This window comes from Leuresthes tenuis, unplaced genomic scaffold (assembly GCF_036924035.1).
Source record: "Leuresthes tenuis unplaced genomic scaffold, fLeuTen1.0.hap1 SCAF_2, whole genome shotgun sequence".
NCBI classification, from domain to species: Eukaryota; Metazoa; Chordata; class Actinopteri; order Atheriniformes; family Atherinopsidae; genus Leuresthes; species Leuresthes tenuis.
The window spans coordinates 17420596-17442476 of record NW_027325356.1 but is presented as its reverse complement, the minus strand read 5'-3'; the positions used below and the strand labels follow the sequence as shown (position 1 = coordinate 17442476).

Below are 21881 nucleotides of genomic sequence, written 5' to 3'. Positions count from 1 at the left end.
TTGTGCGACTTTTCGACTGAATGCACCACAGTCTGGTGTGCTGGTGTTTTGTAAACTCTCCACAAAGCCACCGTCAGCTCTCAAGAGTGAGGCTCGTTTTTCTTACACCAACACAGAATATGATCGAGGTCGAGAGCAAGTCATTAACACAATATCCACAGCAATATTTACACTCCCTGCTGCCCTCTCCGTTTCCAGAGAGCCGCGCATACTTCCCTTTCTTTCCTCTTCATTCTTATCGGTCATGCGGTGTTCAGGCATTGTTTACAGCTAAGATGATGACAAACATCCTGAGGAATTTTCTCCAGGGGGTGGCATTCAACGCAAGAAGATACAGATTGAAGAGTTTAACGTCAGTAAGAGACAGACTCGCAAGGAAGACATTTTTTTTTCTAGGTCCATGTTGGATATTCAGCTGTGTGTGCTCTGTGTATTTTATCTGCCAGGCTTATATATTTGGGAAGCAAATCTTAACTGTAGCTCTCGATTAAAGGTGGTAGGCGAGGAAACAAAAGAGGAACACACAGACCAAAATATGACTTTTTTTTTCCCATTGCCAAATTAGTTCTACATCTATCCCTTCAGCGTGAATCTGCTACACAGCCGACACGTGATGCTACGCGTCTGGTGGGGTATAAAAATCCATCATCATCACTCCAGGTTTCACCAGGAGATCACCAGAGCAGGGCCAGTCAGTTGATTTGCAGTCTTATGCAACGCAACACACAGCCGCCCTGTTTCTGTGCCCTTCTCACATTCTCGTGCAGCCTCAAGGGTTCCTCTCAGTCCGTCTCCCACATGTGGAACAATGCAGTGCATTAAAATTCATATGCTTCTCATCTGGAGAGCAGACGCTCAGTATCTGTCCCTACCAGTTGTGGCCCTTCTGGAATCCCAAACGCCCGGCCGACTGGACTGTCATCCACCCCCCAACTTTTCTCCAGCTCTAAAGGACAGAGGAACAGTGGCTCTCCTCACGGAGCTGCCGCCGCACCACAGAGACACTTTTGTCTTTTGGAGCTCGCCGGTCATATTTTATTTAACAGCTTCTCGAGAGCCTTTTCAGACGACACGAAGTCAGCCACCCAGTCCCAGTGAATAGTTGGGTCATGAGAGTGTGGTGGGCGAGCAGCGCTGTGAGTTTTGCGACCCGCTGTTTCCTATGAGCCAACATCAACTGCACACCCCCAGGAAGCAGGTGAAGTTTGACTTTGAACCGATCCCTCAGGGCTGTGCTACAAGGGTAAAAACAAGAATTTGTGGATCTCTTGCCACCGTTTTTTTTTGAAGATTGCACTCAGAATGTCCCGTTCCAATGTTTTCTGGTTTATTCCTGCTGACTAAGCACAATGACATTTGTGGCAAATGACAAAAGCTCATTTGTGAGCCTCCACACAACTTCCAAGACAGCGGCAATCGGATCTCTTGCTTTCATTTTAGACCAATTTTACCAAATAATTTCACCCTAAACTCCTCCATCCGGACACTTATACACACTCACAATCAAAAAAACAACAAAAAAAAACATACGTCATACATGTGCCGTTTTATTTACAAACTGCATCTTTTAACATGATCCTTTCTGATACCATAAAACACGGAAACTGACCCGCAGAGAGTCAATTGTGAAGAACCGTGAAAAGACAATGAAAAAAAAAAAAAAAGTCTTTAGAAACTGTAACGAAAAAAAAAACCAAACCAAAGAATAATATTTACCTCTGTGAAAAATATATATTTGTCATAAAATGTGTACTATGCATGAAAAGCAATATAGAGACAACTTTTATTGAATTCACTTTACCCTAAGACAATTCAAGGTAATGATCTGGGATAGTAAAAAGCAGCACTGGGACAGCACCGACTCCATAGAAGTAAATGCATCCTATGAGCAAAGGGGATGCACTTAAATCACAACCACCACATATAACCAGTGTGTGGTCGCTCAGTTCCTAAAGAGGGTTGCTCTAGTTCCCACTTTCCTTTCCTTTTATACAAAATGTACATTACACATATATAGAAGTTGGCACGCCATTACAAAATGGATGTTTTACAAACAATATGCAGCTAACAGTCATATATAATATATAGATTTTTTTTCCATTTTATCTTACAAAAATCAAAAATCATGATCGATGGCGGCTTGTTAGAATGGTAATCTGCAGTTCTTTTGATTTGCTCTACTTCCCATGCCGACCGCGCTCTATCTAGTGCACACTCGAGTGTTATGATGTGACATTTAACGGAGAAATAAAAAGATAATAAAAAAAAAAAAAGGCCAATATAAATCTATGAAAAGGCCCATAAAATGTGGGCTTTTAAAACTACATAAAACCTACAGAGAATAGAAGAAATACTATGCGGAAGTCATCAAAAATGATCCCCAAAAACAAAAGTCTTTGTCCTCTATTGATCGAACGACTCCTTTCTGCTTAAATGCAGTAATGAGGAGTGTACATTTCCTCTGCTCCTGACTGCTGGCGTCTCAGTGGCCGGAAGGAGAGGTCCACTCCATCTCTTCTGCCATTTTGGATCATGGAGGTGCCCTCCTGTCTTTAAAGAGCTTTATTGTTTGTTTTGATTTTGTTTTTTTGATTTCAAACCAAGCTTTCCGGGGCTGAATCATCTGCAGGCCTGCTGCACTTGATTGATCAGCTCTCCGAAGCGGTCGAAAAGCCCCTCGACCCAAGCGCCGTTCTGCAGACACTTCTGCACGGTCTCCTCCTGGCCCAGGTCTCCCGTCTGCACCCGCAGGGACGCGATCTGGAGGAGCACGGACACAAGCGCAGACAAAAGTTGGTACGAGCGGCTCCACAGCTGCACCACAGTCATCTTTGTTTGAACTTCAGAACTGCAAAGTATAACTTGCTCAACGGCGCCCCCTACCTCGTCCTTGCACATGAGGTACGTGTGGTATTTGTAATGCTGCAAAGAGTGGTACAGAGAGAACCACTGAGTTTTCTGCTGGTCCACTGTGTACTCCTAGAAGAAGAAAAAGCGGAGTGAATTACAATACTTCCATGATATCCCAGTCTTTTTTTCCCCTTCATGAGAACAAGCATCAAAGCAGAAGAGGGGAGGGGGGAACTGTGGCTTCAGTGCTCATCGCTGCATAGAAATGTAGGGCGATCACAAATGGAGACGCAGCGCCCTCTCCTGGACAGACCACAGCACAAAACACGAGCTCGTTTCACCTGAGGCACTTTATTGGGCATCTTGTAGGGCTTCATGGTCTTCTTGTTGTAGGCCTTCCCACTGAGACGGACCTTAAAGGCTGGAGTTTCCCCATCCGTCTTCAGTTCAGTCACCACGGAGATCTCTGGGAAGCTGTCTAAAGCTGTCTGAAGAACAAAAGATAGGCTCACAAAGAGGAACTAAATACTGCGTGTACGGTTTCGTTCGCCTTTGCCATCTAAATGAAGCGAAGGGACATTTTTCGGAAGATTATCATTTTTACAGACATCTGCCAATCAATCTGCAGTTTCATACACAGACTCACCTTCAAGACCTGCCCGATGTGCAGTTTGTGAAGCAGGCGTTTCCTGTTGTCAGTGATCAACCCATCGACTCTCTTCATGTGTGGCAGCAGCAGCTCATCTGAAACAAGACATAAGAGCAGGTCCAAAACCAGACGACAAGCCTAACTCAGCACAGTACCTCAGTGTCCAACGAGCACTTTGCTCACCATTTGCTCTCTCGAGTGCCGCCATCACATCTTCATCTAAGGCAATGCTAATGAGCAGCTCCACGAAGCTCCTGAACGTTTCCTTCATGGTTTGTGTGGTTAGGAGCCGCAAAGCACTCGAAGGGTTTAACTCTGAGAGTGAGACCCGGAGAGAGAAAAGAAAAAAGAAAAAGAAAAAGAATGGTCCGGAGGGCATCACAGGGGAGTGGGAGAAGGAAGAGATTTAGATCAAAGTCATGAAAACGTGTTTCCAAACTAAATGCTATTTAAAAAAAAAAAAAGAAAAGAAAAAAGAGGTTAAAGGCTTCTTCACCATCCACTTCACCACCTTCTTCTGCAGACGACCCCGAGGCAGCGGGGGAAAACTCCTCCTTCCATTTCCGCCTCTTCTTGGGGGGCGGCTCTGCCCTCGGCTTCACTTGTTTGGCTCTGGTCTTTTGGCTCTGGGAAACCGCCGTGGGTGAGGCCGTCAAGCCCAGCAAAGTTTTCACCTGAACCCCCCTGCGAGGCAGAGCGACAGCAGTTAGGACACAGAAGCGGGAAAAGGACTGAGAGACGTCAGGCGGCGCTCCACACGCACCTCAGCGAGTTCATGGGCTTGCAGCGGGGCTTCCGACTGCAAACTCGCACGTACTCCCTTTTGTTAACCGTGTCCAGAAATTTCACATAGACTCTCTGGTACATGGTCTGAGCGTCACCAAAGTAGCCAAGGTACTACGCGCACACAGACAAACAGAAAAAGAAGTCAGCTGCTGCGGAGGAAAAAAAACTAAAAAGATCACATGGGTTTAACTCACGCTGTTGGTGGCAGAGAACACTCTCTTTCCGTCTCTCAGCTCGGGCACAAATTTCTGCAGCAAAGCCTTCTGAACCTTCCAGATGGCCGGAGGCTCGCTGCCAGCTTTCATCGTGACCTGGAACACAGCGCAAGGCTTCATTCAGTGCGTGGCGGCAGTTCGATCGCGAGAAAACCAATCAGGCGAGAGGAGGTTTTACGTCCCGAGCGCCGCAGAGGGTAACAGCGTAAGATCGTAAGATCGCCTTCATCAGCGACAGATTCTTCGTTAGACTGAGATGAGCTACGATGCAACAAACCCGCGCAGTTAAGCTCTCATTCCACATTTAGTACGAGTATCCTCAGCCGTCTACACCAGGGGTCGGGAACCTTTTTGACTAAGAGAGCCATGAAAGCAAAAAAATTGGAAATTTATTTTAATGAGAGCCATATAATATATTTTAAAAGTGAATCAGTAGCTCTTGGCACGCTTTCTTTCTGCTGTCTCCTGCCGGGTATTTTGATGCAAAGGTAGCATGGTAGCGTGTCGAAGTGCCGCTTTACATTCCACCGTTTCATCGATGTAATTTTGTCATTGCAAATTAGACACACCGCAGAATTTGCTCTCTCCACAAAGGGCGAATTCTTCAGCCCATTCGGCCTGAAATGTACGATACTCGTCATCTTTTTTTCCTTCGTCGAAGGGTTAGCTTTGAGCTAATGACCGAGCAGACTGATTCAAAAGGGGGCGTTTACCTGTTTTTACGCTGCAACGGCCAACGTAGTCCAGTATCATCCAATTAAAATAATGGACAATTGCTCCTGCAGCCCTCAACAGGACATGAGCAGTAAAAAAATCGATGGATGGATTAAAACAAGTGAGAATATTTTGTTTTATCTGCGAGCCAGATGCAATCATCAAAAGAGCCACACCCGGCTCGCGAGCCATAGGTTCCCGACCCCTGGTCTACACCTTGAAGGCTAAATTCTGTTCTGTTCACCGCTAGTTTTGAGCTGAAAAGGAGCACGTTTAGGTTTTTGGGAGAACTGAATGCGAGTGTTTCCGTTGAAAGTGAACATCGTGTAAACGAGAACCTAAAACCATAAGCCAACAATCAACAGAAACGAGTTCATTTGTGAACTTTGTGAACTCGTGGGTTACCTTCAAGGTGTCAATGTCCTCATTCCGGACAACAAACTCGTCTCTCTCCCGATACATTCCCTCTCCTCCGCTGTCAGACAGCTCCTCGTCAGTCAGCCCCTCCATGGCCACGCTCATCAACTGCACAGCCATCTGCTCGGAGGGGGTCTCTTTACACTGTTCTTTGGTCACAGGCGCCGTGGCGCCCGAGGCTGCTTTAGCAGTCGGTGCAGGAGTGGCCGCCTGAGGCAAGCAGGCCCGCGCGACAGTGTGCGACCCGGTGGGAACTGGCTCCGGCTTCATGATCGAACCGTGGATGTGGTTCTCTGGAGAAGGGAGGAAAACGAAACAAAGTCTTGACGAAACGGAAAGAAAAAGCACGTGTCTGACACAAGAACGCAGTGTGCATGAAAGGATATTTTAGCTTATACGACTTGTGTTTCGAGTGAAGCGTTTATTTGTTATCATCTTACCGTCTCCGGCACAGAGGGCAGCATAGAATTCAATCGTATCAATAAAAAAAATGAGATTTCCACTTAAAGCTTCAACACAAACCAAATATTGAATTCAAAATAACAACATTTATGACAGAATTTTTAGATTTCATTGAGCATGGCAAACAATTTCTCAAAGCGTGCAGCCTGCGCAATCTGCTCTTTGACTTGATTCCCGTGCATCTGCCATTGACTGGGTATCAAATCCCAAATAAACTGTTCAGGGTCGACAACTGATGCGGAATGCCCCCACTTACTTGCCGTCTGATCAGAGAAGCTTGTATTGGACGAAATGTGAAATTTTAAACCAATGCAGCTCTTGTAAAGCGACTTGCACCGATCGACCGATGCTCCGACAGCGACGACACGTCTTTTGACGAGCTTGGGCGAGACGTTATTACCTGTCCTCGTTCTCCGATCTGTAGACTCATCCAGGGACGACAGCGCGGAGCTGATGCTGTTCCTCAGAGCCTGGTTCTTCCCGGTGCTCTCCTCGTCGTCCGAGCTGAACGACGGCAGGGTCTCCAAGTTCTTCTGAAGATCTTCATCCAGACGTTTCTGCTGAGCGCTCACTCCCGGACTCACTTGGGGAAGCAAGGGGCCGGGCAGAGTCTGCACTTTGGGAGGCAAAGCAGGCAAAGCGCACGGTTTAGATGAGGTGGAGGGTTTTCTCGGGCGGTTGATCGTCCGCGTTGGACTTTGCGAGTATTGCTGTTTGGGGCCAGATTTGATGAAGTCTAGGAAGGAGCCAATGAAGCCAGTTTTGACTTCTGGCTGTTTCTCCTCCACTTCTCGGATCTTCTGCCTGATTCTCTCCTGCTGCGGACAACTCTCGTATAAAGTGTGCGAGGCAGACGGCGAGCTGACATCACTGCTCCTGGAGTTCTGCCGCTTTGCTTGCGCACTGCGCTTTGCTGGTCTTGCCAGTCCCCCCTCATCCTCAAGGCCTCCTGGTTTGGATAGAGACTTAGAGCGGGCCTTCCTTTTGGGAGAGTCCTCACCACTCGGACATTCCATGAGGCCGTCTTCTGTTTCGGCACATTTTGCATTCCCTTTGACTCTGTTCTGGACACCTGAGGGGTCAAACACCTGTCCAGCCGAGTGATAGCCATTCTCAGAGCCCCTTCCATCTCCATTTGTGTCAATGTCAGTAGTATTATTGTGGTGAATGTGCTGACCCTGACAGTCTCTGGTCAGTGGAGCTCCATTTAGTGCCATGCTGATATTGTGGCAGTTAGTGTTGGTTAGGCCTGGATGTTGTGCTGAGGAGAAGCTCGACGACATGTGTCTTAAATCCAAAGTCTGGAGGTGTCCTTTGGAATCAACGGGACTTGTCATCTCCGTCATTTCAACCTCAGCAGATGATGTAGCTTTAACAAAGTCCTGCGGTGCGACGCCACAAGCCGCCACAGTGGCTGCGAGGATGTCGTCGACATTTGACAAAATGTTCCTCTCATCTGCCAGTAGCATAGAGTCTGGGAAGCAAATGGAGTTGAGAGCAAAGTGGTTCTTGGCTTCGTTTGGCTGTTGATTTGCAGCCTGCCTGTAGTGGTGTTTGGAGGAAGAGGAGCATTCGGAACTCTGTTCAGACACTACTGTGACCTGCTGACTCTGGGACTCAGGAACACTGGAACCCAGCAGGTCTCGGTCCATCTGAAGGTACTGGACATGAACCGGGCCCAGTCCCTGGGCAGGTGGGACACCATCCACTGATACCAATTTTGAAGTGTTCTGACTGTGGTGAACCAAGGGCTGCTGGACTAGAATCATTTGGTTGGGCTCGAGGAGAACCTGAGAGCTGGGAACCGTGATGAACTGGGTGTGGGCTGCTGCAGACTGGTTTTGGGACTGACTGTGGGTCTGTTGGTTGTGCTGATTTTGCTCGTGAGATCTGAGCTGAAGAGGGTGCTGCTTGAGCTGCTCAGAGCACAGGGACACATGCGACGGAACAATCATGGAGTTTATAGTCTTTGTGCCGGCTGTTTCATCATCGTTTGCGCTGCTTAAATGAATCTGCCGTTGGTTTCCGGAGCCCATCTGATCATCTTTTAACTGTGCCGAATTCCTGTGACTTACTCCCATGAGTTGTTCCTCTGAATGGGAATTGCTTCGAATGACACTTTGTGCTTTGTGATCATCCATTTTTGACACAATGTAGATGACATTGTTATGAGAGGTCATTCTGTTATCTGCTGCAGAGACCATGGATGCCTGCTGTAGAGCCTCCATGTCATGAAGATGATGCTCTTCGAGTTTCTGTTTGCCATACGTTGGCTTTATGTCCTGCACTGAAGATCTGACATTATTTTGTAAGGCTTGAGGAGCTGAAGTGTAGGTAGGCAATGGTAGAGACAGAACACTGTGAGGCTGTGTGTGCTGCTCGGACAGAGTGTTATGCTGTTTGCCTCCCACTGAGTCCTGCATGTGGGTGTAGTCCCCTGCAGAATTTGAAGTGGGAAGACCCTGTACACATGTGGGTTGGTAGGAGGAGTTAAGTGATTGTCCTGAGGCGTAGCTTTGAGACTGAGTCACCAAAGCTTGCTCTTGTGACTGAGATGTAAAAGTCAAATTTTGGGTGCCCTGAGAGTGGGATGTGGGATAGCTCTCAGAGAGATTTCCTTGACACAAGCTCTGGACCTGGGTTCCATACTGAATCTCCTGCTCTTGGCTCAGCGCAGGCGTGGATGAGTAAACGAGCGTCTGACTGACAGGTGCCACACTGTCCGAGTGCCTTGTAAGGGAGGGCAGAGTTGTGTAAAGAGAAGAGAGCTTGTCTGAGGTGGAGTGGGACGTCTGAGACTCTGTGAGTGGTGCTATGTAGGTTTGAGGCAAACTGTTGGACATTAGGCTAGATAGCTGGACTGCCTGCTGATTAGCAATCACTGAGTTCTGCTTCTGAGCCAGCGAGGAATAACGCTCGGGAGATCCTTTCGTCAGATTCTGAGAGTTAAGCTCCTCATCCCCAGCAGAGTGTGGATCTAGCTTGGAAGAGCAGTCTTTAGGTTTCAGCAACGAAGTGGATGAATAAGCTTGCGTTACACAACCCGTTTTGGGTTGTGGGGAACCGTTCACCCCTTGGGTGGAGTCTGCTCTTGTGGAGGGGCTGCAGGACACCGGGGTGTGACGGGATGGGTCCTGCTGGTAAGACACATCTGCTTCGCTGCCAGAGCCAAAGTACCCCTGTAAAGAGTGCTCTGAATTAGGTAACTGCTCTGAGGCCATGTGGCTACTGGAAGGCCTCTGGTGGTGTTTGATAACACTACATTCACGCTGAAGAGCTCTTTCAATAGAGCCAGAAAAAATCGTACTCCCATAGGGCTGCGGGGCAGCATGAGGGGCGGGCAGGGAAGAAGGGAAAAGGCTGAACTGGGGCTGAAGAAGGTGGGGAGCTGACTCTTGGGCCGAGCGGTAAGTGGAGGACTGCACAGGCAGAGCAGAGCCCAGAGAGGGTGAAGAGAGATGATTGAAAGCCAAGGCGGTGGGAAGCACAGCCTGGCTCGATTTGAGATGGAGCAGGGGATCGTGGTGAGAAAACAGGCCATTGGTGGAAGTGCTGAAGGCGGGATCCTGGAGGGCCAGGGGAGAGTTGGTAGCATAACTCCTAGAAGGGTAGGCACCTGTGTGCTGATAGGATGTAAGAGCAGCAGGAGAGGAGAAAGTGGCCGTGGAAGGCAGGGCACCGGTCAAATACAGCTCTGTGGTAGAGGAGTTGGAACCTGCAAATGGAAGCAGATAAACTGGTATAAGGACACGATTTAATACAAAAACCGCATAGAAAAAGATTCAACTTATGATAAAACATGAAGACTGAAATGCCAGCGTCATCCAGACTTGATTTGTTAATAAAAAAAAAAATGTATTACTTGTAGCGTCCTCACCAGTAGGCCAAGATGGGGGTCTAAAAGGAGGAAGCAACGAGGCACTAACAGGACCAGCCTGAAGACTTCTCGACTCCATCGCCGACAGGAAGCTCATGATAGAGGTCACGGGAGTATTACTGCTCGACTCGAGCGTTCCTGCCAATCAAATTTTGGGAAAAGGAAAGATGATCACAGGTGGCCTCTGCATTCTAAAACCAAAAATATCTGCCCAAGCAGATGTCATTAGTAGGGTGTGTTATTAAGCTTAAGCCTTAAAAAGAAAAGTCACAGCGTCCATAACTCACCTGCTGCAGCAGGAATCTGTGCTGTAGTGTAGGTGGGAAGCTGGTGAGTGGAAGTGTAGCTTTGCTGCTGGAGGAGCTCTCCGTCAAGGTGTGCTGCACCATAACTGGGACTGTGTGCACAAACAAACGGGTTTTCAGAAGAGCTCTCATCTTTAAAAGCAACAGTGGGCCACCCGGCTACTTCAGGAGGAAATACTGTTGAAAAATACCGCTGACCGGACTTCTTAGAGATGGATCTTGACATTCAATCAACTGAAAATTCTATCTAAGAAAGACCTCAGGTTTAGGAACATTATCACACAATGGAGCACGGAGTCTAGCGTGTAAATGACGGGTCTTAGAACACGGCAGCCACATCGTGCTCTGAGGTATTCAGTCGGAACAGTTGAAATGCATAGACTCTGCAGAGCCACACCCTGTTTAAAGAAAAAAAAAAAGCAACAACAGCTCCATGAAAGAATGGCGGAAAGAAAATTATGTATACGTCATATCTGAATAATCACCACGACTTTCATGGGATACCCTAGAAATTGTCCAAACTATTTGCTGGACGACTTCTCTGAAGTCTTGTCAATAACCAGAAAGGCCTCCTCAAATATTTACAGCAACGATGCTGTAGAAAGAGCAGAAAATCAACCCGACTCGCCGTGGTCAATCATGCTGCTTTGTGTCGTTTTAATCATAGCTGTGTTTCTTGCTTAAAGGGCTTTTTGTGTGTTCATTTTTTCTTTGTTCTAGCGCAAAGCGCTTTACAAATCAGGCTTTAAAAGGTGCCGGACAGATTCAATTTTACTTCATTCCTATGAACTCTTAATACTCTCAAGTATTCCTCTGGACACAAAGACTTTCAATCTGTTGTCCGCAAAGTTTTGATGGTGACACATTGCTCCTTATTCCTGGGCAGCTATCCCAAGTGCATGTTTCTTCATTGGAAAATCCATTGGAAACATGTCACGAAGTACTGCTTTCTGCCAGAAGGTAAACATCTGTAAAGGTGGACAACAGAGCTGAACTCTTTACTGATCCCTCTGACAAAACAAACCCATGGACCCTTCCACATGGGGCTATTCTTAGCTAAATGACTGCAAAAATAGGAGAGAAAAAAAAATGAATGCACTCCCAAAACCAATATAAATGTAATTTCATGATTGAGTTTACAGAGTAACTCAATAACACACCACTTGCTCTCCGGCAAGCCACAAACCTATGACATTATAGGTCAAGACACAAAGATAGCAAACAATTTAATCTACCTACACATTCGAGGAGGGATTTCATTTAGTGACAATTCTGGTCAACTCGTTCAAAAATGACTAAGTTGGGGTTTTTTTGTGTGACATGCAGCTAATCTGAGTGATCAGCAGTGCTGTCAAGCTAAATCTGCTCCTCTGTGCCACTTGTAAAGACGTCCTGATCCAACTGTGCAAAGTTATGACACAGGGACGAAGCCGTCATACCTGCAACAACGGTCGCCTTGGGAAACGACACAAACAAGACACTAATTTGACATACCGTGACAGCCAGCACTGGCTGCTAGTTTCTTGTTTTGGGTCCAGCACGCAAAACCGTGGAGAGAAGAGAAGAGGCCGACAAAAAAAAAAAAAAAAAATGACAATACGACGCACACTTGGTTGAGTCAAAGTACTGACACAAAACACTTTTCTGTAGTTGTTGACTGCCCCATGCTGGGAGAACAGTGTGCTAGCGAAAACTAAACAGGCAGGAGGCAGTAACACACGGCTAAAGCCACTGACGAGGCAGTCTCCACAACTCTGTTACAAGTCCCTAAACGTATCCGTTTTTTTTCCCACAGCGCTCCTAACAACCACACAGGGACCCCTGCACTTCTCTCCAAAAACAACTGCTAGGCCCTCCATCACCGAAATTTCCTTCGAAAGGTGACCCGCCCTCTCCTTCACGTTGTACCTCGGTTTGATATTAGCTGAGCCGCGGTCATAGGCCCACGAAGCTACGGTCTGTGCTGGTGGAGCCAGCGCGTCCGCAAAGCTGGAGCTCGGGTAGTTCCTGTCCATCATCCGGTGAAAGAATCACTTCCCCAACGGAGCTTCGTGGAGCAGCGGACGCACATCGTAGCAGCCCGGGTCCGGATCCAGCGAACAGTCGACTCAGGATGTCCCGTCAAACCGCTGTAGAGTCCGCTAAAAAAAAACGAAAAAAAAAAAGAAAAACCGAAAAAAGAAAAAAAAAAAAACAACGAAAAAAACCCTTAGCCGAGCAGCTATGTCCCGGATAAAGTGCAACCTTTCCCTCTTTGGCTATTTTTCGTTCATTTCTCGTCACATAAGTTAGTCTCCACCGGGAGACCTGTGTGGATGGGGCAGGGATACTTGGCCGCAGCTAGCAGGCTAGCTGAAACTTGCCACAAAACGGAATGCGCCATATAGACAGGCGACTCTTCACATTATTGAGTCTTAAAACGAGGCAAAATCGAGGCAAGAAAAAAAAAATAATACGCTGGCAGCTTCGCCACGCGAAAAAAATCACGTGACCACCCCAGAAGAACCCTCACGCTGCTATCAGAGGTGTGGCGCCGACTTTGAATAAGGAGACGTTCCCCTGCCAGCAGCGTTTAAAAATTAAGCAGTGTGAGACTGACGCTGCTGTTGCTCTGGTGGTGTATAAAGGCAAATTCTGCATAATTAATTATTTTTTATACTGATTTGCTGAATTTTTTCATTATTATTTGAGGAACAGCATTTTGAGAAGGTGTGTTTCTGCTGTGTTGCTGTTATAAGGCCAAAAGTCCTCTGTGTGGTTAGAAACAGCTTCAAGCAACAACAAAACATCCACAGCAGAGGCAACATCGAGTATACCGAAGCATACACGCAGTAAAAACATTTCTGTTCTCTTTTTTTTAAATTATATGGACTGTTTTATTAAATCATTAACACTGATTAATTGAGGTTAGCTTTTTCCTTTTATTTTTTGCAATCCAAGGCTTCATTTGACTTATTATTCTACTAAATTCTGTCATTTTATTTCAGCAACTTGGACCCAGCCCCCATAGAAAAGCAAAAGTAGAGGGTCTACAGGGGCCTTGTCATCACTAACTGCAAGTATAATTATTTAGGTTGTAACTGTGAAAAGTATTAATCAAGAAGCCCACTATGTTGTCTCTTAACTACAAACTAATAGACCTGATAAAATACATCTCCTCCTAATACATTTCTATAGGTGTTTTAAACATTTATCCATCATCATATCAGTGTTAATACCAACAAATGCAAATTTACCTTTAAATCCATCTTTATTCCAAATTTAAGGATGGGTCCTTACACACAGATCGTCCTTACAGCATAAGTGGCCGTCAGTGGTAAGATTGCTGCGTTTCATGTTGGTGACCTGGGGTTCAAATCCCACCTTGAACCCACCATGAAAAGGTACTACCTCCAGTAGGGGGTCCTTTGGCAAGACCCCCTTACACTACCTGCCTACCTGGGATATGAGTGCAAGTTGCTTTGGATAAAAGCATCTGCCAAATGCATAAACACAAGTAGTACAAGTGCACATACACATATATCTGATCAATATATAGTCACAGATTGGTGAGGACAAATCTAGATTATCTGCTAAATCATAAATAATGCTCTCAAGAGTTTCAATCAAGCACAAAAAAAATTAAATAGCTGGCTTGAATCTCAGCTGATGCCTTTTTGTTGTGAGTGTGCATGCCCCCCCCCTGCCTATGTGAGTTTTCTCAATGTACTATTTAAAAAAAGACATGCATGGACGAGTCATTGACGGGTTAAACCTGTCCCAGCTTTCATCGGGGGGGGGGAAAGGTGGGGTACACCGTGGACTCGTCGCCAGTCCATCACCGTCCGTCTCATCCTATGACAGCCGGGGTTGGCTCCAGTCCCTAGGCGGGTATGGAAGATGCATTCACTTTACATTGATTCATTTAGCAGATGCTTTCCATCGAAAGGGACTTACACTTAAGGAAAACATCAGGGCCAATGTGGGATTCAGCATCTTGCTAAAGAAAACTCCAGCAATGTGTAGGAGAACATGGGGATCAAATCATCTTCCAGTTGGTGGACAACAGCCATTTCGTCTCCTGAGCCGCGACCGACCCCGGTCACGATTATCAAAAAGTGTCTCAAATCAAAGTTGACTTTTTGCTATGACTAATCAAATGTTTGATAGAGAGCAGTGCATACTGGAAGTGTCTTCATCCTGAAGAATTCGAGATTTTACACGTTTTAAATGCAAAAACCGCATTAGCTGCCAATTCCTTCCTTTTAATCTTGCCACTGCATTCATGGTGGTCATCTGGCATAGCTCACTCTTTAAAAATCACACGTGCCATCATAAGCGTACAAGAAGTTGCAGAAATTTTCAACATTTTAGAGATTCATTCTGTACATGCAAATATCTCACATGAACAGTACAAATGTTGTGGTGTTAGGTCAGAAAACACCACAGTGAGCTACATGCCCACTATGCTCATAATATCTAGTAGACAGAAAATCTGAACGATTTAATTCATTAGAACACTTAGAAATGCTCTGGAAATTATTTAAAATACAAGGCAAGATAACGCTTAGATGAAAAAAATTACAAACAACTAAAATATAAATTTTATTCAAAATATTTCAAAGATTTTTTAATATCAAGTAGTTCTGCTTCAGCCGAGCTTCTGCTAAGCATAAAGATTACATGAAACCACCCAGAATTGGTTAAATAATTTAAAATAAACTTCCCATAATTCAAACGAGACGCTCGTTCCAACCACAGTTTCAGGCTCAGACAAACTGCAGAGCAACACCCTTTGCAGCAGCTGAAATTGTTTTTAGGAGAGCTCCTGATCGTCACAGTTACAGTATCATTTGTTGTAATTGCTACATGTTCTGCATCAAAGAAAATGCCGCACGACAGCCGATGTCGAGCCTTTGCCGCCATCACTTTAAAGCCAACTTAACACAGCTCATATGTTTTAAAGGAAAATGTTCATGAGCAAACAGCACTCAAATTGACTGATGAGACATGCATTATTCACACATCAAAGTTCATTGGGGGTTAGGGGTCATCGGTTTTCCTTCTGAAGGAGAAACTGTGTGACAACACAAGTCAGTCTCCCTATGTATTAACAATTAATAAGTACTGTTCCATGAAATGTAATCCTGATCTCTACCTTAGTCTTACTCTACATGCCGTGTCTGTCCTGCCTCAGTAGTATCCCAGCAACTGAAAGCTCTCACTCCAACATGTTAAGGTTTCTTCATTTTCCCTCAGACAAAGAGCTGCAAAACTGGTTAAAATGTACTGAAAAACGTATCCAGCACAGGGGTGGGGTTAAATTAAAAAGCACGATCACACAAGATAACCTTTATATAACGATACATTTCTGCAGTATAAACATCTGTTAAAGATTATATAGTTGAGGTGAAGCTTACTCCAACATGTCCTCAGTCCACAATACTTTGATGTATAATTAATTACTATCAAACCGTCAGCTGTTTTGTTGTTGGAAATTATGTGACAAACAATGATAAGATGCTGTGTTAGAGACGTTGAAGAGTGATTTGAACTATTTCTCTCTTCCTTATTAATGCCAATGCAAAGTCCAAAATTTTTTATGGCCTCACTGAATAATCATTTGCCTAGGCAGCACCCTTTGGCAGCAATCTCCTGGGTCTTATGGTAGGAGGACTTCTGTTGCATCTCTCTGGAGTTCAATAGCATTCAGGTCTGGACTCTGGCTTAATGCTAATATTGCTTTCCATCGACCATTCAGTGACAACTTCGGCTCCGTGTTTAGATCATGAGAGAAAAAAGGAGTCTGTTAAGATCCTGAAGGAAGACAATCAGGTAATCAGCTGAAAACCTCAGCTTTGGGCCGCCTTGGACCTTCCAACAGGACAATCCGAAACATAGAGCCAAAGTTGTCAGAAACTTGCAAACAGACCTAAACCCCATCCCACATCTGTAGAGGAAAGAAAATGACCGTAAGGAAGTCCCTCGACCCCTAAAAGATAGCAAGATTTTTGCAGAAAAGCAGTAGTCCTAACCTAATTTCTTATCATCATTTGTCACTTATTTGTGCAAAAAAAATTACCTGTGTTTCAAAGGTTGTCATGGTTATGTGCAATTTTAGACTCCATTCTAGTGGAGTAACACAGCTTAATCGGGGCAATAAAGAGAACACTTGAATGATGGAAAAATATATACAATATTACAAGAAAGTGTAGATTCTTGGTGTGAAACTGTCGGCTTGATGTTGACAGTTGTGGACACGTTGTCCCGAAGATACTACCGCCGAACACTCCCAGGTCTTGAGCTAAAACCAAATGATTTAAAAAAAAAAAAAAGTTATTTATCATAAAATAATTGTGTGACAATCTTATGGACTATAAATAGGAGTTGGGAAGTCATTAGGAAATGCAAATTACCCAGGATAAGGAGGCGGTGCGGCGTCATGTGGTCCACTTCTTGAGATTGCCTGTTCGTACGAGGGTAAGCCTGGGGGATCCACTTCCTCCACAGAGGGTGTAGCTCCTGGAGGGGACACAGGATGAAGGGATGCTTCTTCTAGCCTTCTCATTATGAGAGAAGCATTACTCCTCCTGGGGCGTGCCCGAATGGTACTGTGAGTGGAGTGGAGGCGTTAACAGTATGTCATTCACTTGTGACTTACTTAGCGCATTCCTGTATCAAAGTGGACTGATGAATGCCAAATATGCTCTTGTCATCCAACACTGGACACAACAAACTGCATTTTTTGACAAGGGGCAGCAACGAGTCACTATGCCAGGTGCAGAGCTGAAACTGTTTCCCATCAACTTATAGAGAATGACTTATAGAGAAAATGTTTGCAACCATTTTTTATGAATAAAGCCGTCAAAGAAGTTCTAAACAGTCAGTGGTTCCAACTTTTCAAATGTGATGTTTTTTTTTGTTGCTTTTTTAATACAAAGCAGTCAAACATTTGGACAAAGAGTGGAAAGTATTGAGCTACCAAAAGATATCGCGCCGTGTCATGATAAAAAAAGTACTTTTGTCGAGTGATGAACAGGAACATGGTCCTATATTCAAATAAATAAAAGTTGGCAAATTCAAGTGACAGATGTGCCTGTAGATATATACAAAAAGCATTAGACTACAGTGCTGTCTGACTCGCTAGTTAGAAAGTTGCATTATGATAGAATTCCTGGAACTACAAGAATTACTGGAAAGATGTCCCAGTTTCAGATAAAGCTTTATTTACAGTCAAATATTAATAAGGTAAGCGGCTCAGATAAAACAAAAATGTCTTAGCTGTGGATAGAAAAAGCATTATGATGATTTGTTAAATTGTGTGGTAAAGAATATATATATATATATATATATATATATCTACAACAGGCAACGTTATCTACAGAGCAAGTGCAAGGGAGAAGTGTCTTCAGTTAAATCTATAACAATGGATACAGTTTTCCTGACAATTAGCTTTAAATGCACACTGACTTAAAGGAAATCTTATGTAAATATATATTCATATTCAAATTAAGTTATGAATAAATGCCTCAAGGGCAAATTTCCTGGACTAATTGTGAAAATCCCTTTTTTTTTTTCAGGATGCAAGAACATTTAGAGTAAAATGAGGAAATTCTGTTTCACATTTTTATGTGAGAAATAGCAAAATAGAGAAGCAGTCATCAACGAAGGGTCTTATTTCCCATGTTATCCGTTCCGTATATGGACGGTCTATCATTGGAGTTAAATTGATGTCTCACAGGGTGTGCATGGCTTGTAGTTGTCTCTTTCAATACGAGGGGCGAGGTGCATAAAACTATGTGTGTGCACACAAAGGTGGGCTCTCTTTCATGCACCTCCTTCAGTGTGAAATTATACTTGATAACTGATTTGCTAAAATCCGATATAGTGTCAGTGATATTGATACTGTCATATTAGTCATAAATGCTAATCATTAATGCTTATCTAAACATTGCTTGTATTACAATTCAAAAGACACAACAATGAAAAACAAATACCAAAAGAAAAGCTTAATTTTATCAAATGTGAAACTGAGGCATTTTCAGAAATTAAATAGATAAAAGGAAATCTGTTTTGTTTTGCAGCTCTGGAATGACAGCCAGAGTGGAAGACTGCCAATTGGAAGAAATGGAAGGAAAACGCATCCGAGGCAATCGGCTCTGTAAGTTCAGAACAAAGGGCCCTTGGGAGGTGAAAAAAATAAAAATAAAAATGGTGGGATTACAAATGAGAGGCTAAGAAGCGTATCAGCTCACACACACAGCATCAGAGCTAGCTCTTTACAAAGCTCGAGAGGAACAGTCCTATGAAACCTAAAGTGGTGCATCGGGAATTCATCTTATTGAGCCAGGAAATCAGAACCGCCTCTTAAAACTTTCTCTCTGTCACAAAATATTTATAAGGAATATCTTCCAACAATGACAGAGCAGCCACGCTGACTCACAACCGTCATACATGGCTGCAGTCATTTACAGCATCTACATAGAAGTAAGACTATATAATAAAAACTAATGACAAGAAAAAATCATCAGTATCACATTGAAAGCATACTCAGTAAAACTTTTGCTTTACGCTAAGTTCGGTAGCCTCTTTTTCCACTCCCACTTCACCATGTGGAGCTTAACCTACTGAAAGTGTGTATGCATGATTTTTGTGTGTACGCATCCAGGCCCTGGTGTATGCTGATGAGATGGTGGCTTTGGGTCCATCCCGTAATATATGTCCAACCGTTACCGAGCTTGTTAGCAGTGTGGCCTGGATTCTGACTGAATCTGTGGTTTTTGTGTTAAGTGCTAAAATGTTCTGGCTGCAATTGTGTTCAAGCACCATAGCTCTGTAATGGAGTCAGAGTGTCTCACTCACCTTGCACGGCTTAAGTTGCTTTTGTATTTGCCATAACAGAAATACCAGATCAAGACGGCAGCGATGACGATGACCACTGCAGCAGAAATGAGTCCCACCAGAAGAGCTATCACATCGACCCGAGAGGAGGCGTTGCTGTGATCTGCGAACCAACAGAAACCACAAGAAAAACTAACTGGACATTGGCCAACTTGTTCATGACGGCAATATGTCTTCGGCTCTCACCCGGATAGTAAAGCTAACCATCTGATTATAACAGGTTGGAGCCTCTTTTGCACCCGATATTTCAGCAGAAATACGGTGTAGTTTGGGATATCTAAAATATCTAGCACGTACTGCATTTTCAAAGCAACTGAACCATATCGAACACGCCATGAAACAAGTTTTACAAGCTCTAATTAACTGTGCTGACTCAAACACTTCTCTGTTCTCCATATATCTGACAGCAGACAGGAATCTACGTAGCGTGTGAGGGTATGGTAACGGTCCACACTTGTAAAGCACACCTTTAACCTTGTCCAGGTTCTACTAAGTGCTTCACACGTGCATCTCATCCACCCGTTCTCACAGACACTCATTACAGCACCTCTTGGTGAATACATCAGAGGCAATGTGGGGTTTAGTGACGCCTAAGGACACCTCAACATCTGAACAAGTATGTGCCATACTTACTTGACATGATTTCTTATGTTGGGTACTATATACTCATCTTCTGCGGTATAGTGGTAATTTTACACACATTGTGTGGTACCAGCTTACACATCCAGTGGTAAGATTTCATGTATTCTACGGTCCTGTACTTCCTGTCCTCGTGAACTTTACTATATATTCTGTGGTTATGCATCCCCACTCCTGTGGTACCAAGCCGTTAACTCTAGCATACATTTAGTGGTAATGTACTACAGATTGTGGAGTAGGCTACTATGCTATAAATTCTTTGCTACTGTATCATCAATCCCAGAGTAAATCCCCTGTTTTACTATATGACATTTGCTGTAGTATTATACTGCCCATCCTGTGGTAATATTCCATAGCTCCTGCGGTACTGGACAATATGTATGTTTGTCAAATGTGTCTATGTCATAGCCGACTAGGGTTGCCAGGATTGGATCTGCAATAGTGCAACACAGGTTTCACAATACTTTACCACAGGGAATATATTAAACTATTCATCGCACCAATAATCCAGAAATTTACATCAGGCTAAAAAAAAACAAAAAAAAAACTGTCTCTTTTTTAATATATGTTAGCTCATGCTTACCTTCTGTGTATTTCTTCCAAAAAGCATTCTGGGGGGAAGGAAAAAAAAAGCCATCAGTATGGTGAGCCTCTGGTGTGAGGCCTCTATGTTTTCACATCTAAGACAGCATCACTTAACTGTATCTGGGATGTTTTCAAAGACTTCCCTCGCTTCCTCAAAATTGCAGACTTCCTCATAACATTCTCTCTCCAGATTCCCAGGAACGAACATTTCAAAGTCAAACCGGTTGAACAGCAGGTGGCGACCCAGGAACGAATTTGCGTCTCCTTCATCAGCAAACACTATCACCGAGAACACCAACAGGTTGGCCATGAAATATCCACAAGTGCCAAGCCAGTTACTTTGGAATCATTCAGTAAAAAAAAAATTAAATAAAAAAAAAAATATATATATATATATATACATATATATATATATCCCACCTTCTTGGTCTCGTGACCCTTCATGTTTGGAGAGTAACTTCCTCATACAGGCCAGCTGTCCACCGCTCACCAGTTGAAGGAGTATTATCAGCTGAAACAACATTTTACGCACCGGCGTGCGAACAGCAGCAACGAAACTGGAAGCTCTCCCCGCCCCTTTAAACTAATATCCCCAAACTTTTCTGGTACAAAAAATAATAAATAAAAATAAAAAGAGCTCCACCAGGTTCTCTACTTCTACATTATCCGCGAAGAAACCTGTCGCGTGTATGGGCAGAGTTCAATAACCGCAAAATGTAAGTCATCAGAGGGAGCGGCAACTGTATTTACCGGCGGTCACGACGTTGATAAACCGAAAATATGTTCAGCTTTAGTTAAAACATGAGCTTTCCTGTCATACGCTTTAATTCGGTTCCTCTTTAGTTGGGAAAATGCTTTGATCTGAAAAGCGAGTCGTCTCCAAGATCAACAAGCCAGCTCCGGTAGCTTAAAAAAAAGAACTTTGGTTCACTCCCTACAGGTACAACTTCAGCTCCTCCTAAACTGTGTGACCTGCGAGGCTCGACCAATCGATCACGTTTACCTGGACTACAATAAAGGGAACGCTAGGTGGCAACCTCGACAGTGAAATGTTTGGTGAATATTTGTCACGGCAAAGTGTTTAATAGGATGTTTAACACGTGTGACCTTTGGCTCTGAACGTGATATTATGATACTCCTTCGTACACGTTCACATTTTAAAGCTTATTTGATGGTCACAAGTGAATAATTTTGCAGCAAAACAAAGACCATATCAAAATGACACTGTAAAGAGGAAATGCAGGGCCTTCCACCTTCTAAATACTTTGCTTGAAGAAATAGAAATGATATTGATGCAGTATTATATTGATGCAGGAGACACCCAACACATTCGGTGCATTTATATTTTATCAGAAAAAGCAGGTGCCTGTGCAGGACTGTGATAAGCCTTTTTTGCCAATGTCCTTAAAGCTACAGATTTGAGACATATTAGAGGAAAAACATGAACCCTCTGCTCATGCGGTGAGGAGCCCCGGTGACTCTGTTGGATTGTGTGGGGCACT

General features: G+C 44.2%; 2 protein-coding genes across 3 annotated transcripts; both read right to left on the bottom strand.

Annotated features, from left to right (window-relative positions):
• Window positions 1-1527: 1527 nt before the first annotated feature.
• On the bottom strand, window positions 1528-12810 carry qser1 (glutamine and serine rich 1). The gene is made up of 13 exons (XM_072380413.1): window positions 12184-12810; window positions 10258-10367; window positions 9971-10108; window positions 6494-9808; window positions 5620-5924; window positions 4480-4596; window positions 4263-4396; window positions 3996-4183; window positions 3683-3814; window positions 3497-3594; window positions 3192-3338; window positions 2884-2979; window positions 1528-2760 (listed from the first exon to the last, which is right to left on the bottom strand). Exons 1-13 carry the CDS (start codon window positions 12291-12293, stop codon window positions 2620-2622), a joined length of 5031 nt encoding a protein of 1676 aa, XP_072236514.1. The 5' UTR covers window positions 12294-12810; the 3' UTR covers window positions 1528-2619.
• Window positions 12811-14843: 2033 nt separating this feature from the next.
• On the bottom strand, window positions 14844-21250 carry prrg4 (proline rich Gla (G-carboxyglutamic acid) 4 (transmembrane)). 2 transcript variants are annotated; one of them, XR_011914932.1, is made up of 7 exons: window positions 20800-21250; window positions 20495-20658; window positions 20378-20405; window positions 19117-19258; window positions 16671-16865; window positions 15564-16558; window positions 14844-15408 (listed from the first exon to the last, which is right to left on the bottom strand). XR_011914932.1 is itself a non-coding variant. In XM_072380427.1 (6 exons), the coding sequence occupies exons 1-6, from the start codon at window positions 20900-20902 to the stop codon at window positions 16531-16533; spliced, it is 660 nt and encodes a 219-aa protein (XP_072236528.1). In that variant the 5' UTR covers window positions 20903-21250; the 3' UTR covers window positions 14844-16530. The 2 variants fall into 2 exon arrangements, 1 of the variants encoding a protein (XP_072236528.1); XM_072380427.1 differs by having other exon boundaries at window positions 14844-16558.
• Window positions 21251-21881: the final 631 nt, after the last annotated feature.

What these genes read in the sequence shown, in the direction of transcription:
- qser1 (XM_072380413.1), bottom strand. Translation starts at nt 12,293, where the DNA reads ATGATGGACAGGAACTACCCGAGCTCCAGCTTTGCGGACGCGCTGGCT. An exon ending in TGTTCTCTGCCACCAACAGC is followed by an intron (nt 4,397 to 4,479) that starts GTGAGTTAAACC and finishes GTGTGCGCGTAG; the next exon opens with TACCTTGGCTACTTTGGTGA. An exon ending in TGCCCAATAAAGTGCCTCAG is followed by an intron (nt 2,980 to 3,191) that starts GTGAAACGAGCT and finishes TTCTTCTTCTAG; the next exon opens with GAGTACACAGTGGACCAGCA.
- prrg4 (XM_072380427.1), bottom strand. Translation starts at nt 20,902, where the DNA reads ATGTTGTTTCAGCTGATAATACTCCTTCAACTGGTGAGCGGTGGACAG. An exon ending in TTGAAAACATCCCAGATACA is followed by an intron (nt 20,406 to 20,494) that starts GTTAAGTGATGC and finishes CCTTCCCCCCAG; the next exon opens with AATGCTTTTTGGAAGAAATA. An exon ending in TTGGAAGAAATACACAGAAG is followed by an intron (nt 19,259 to 20,377) that starts GTAAGCATGAGC and finishes GTTGGTTCGCAG; the next exon opens with ATCACAGCAACGCCTCCTCT.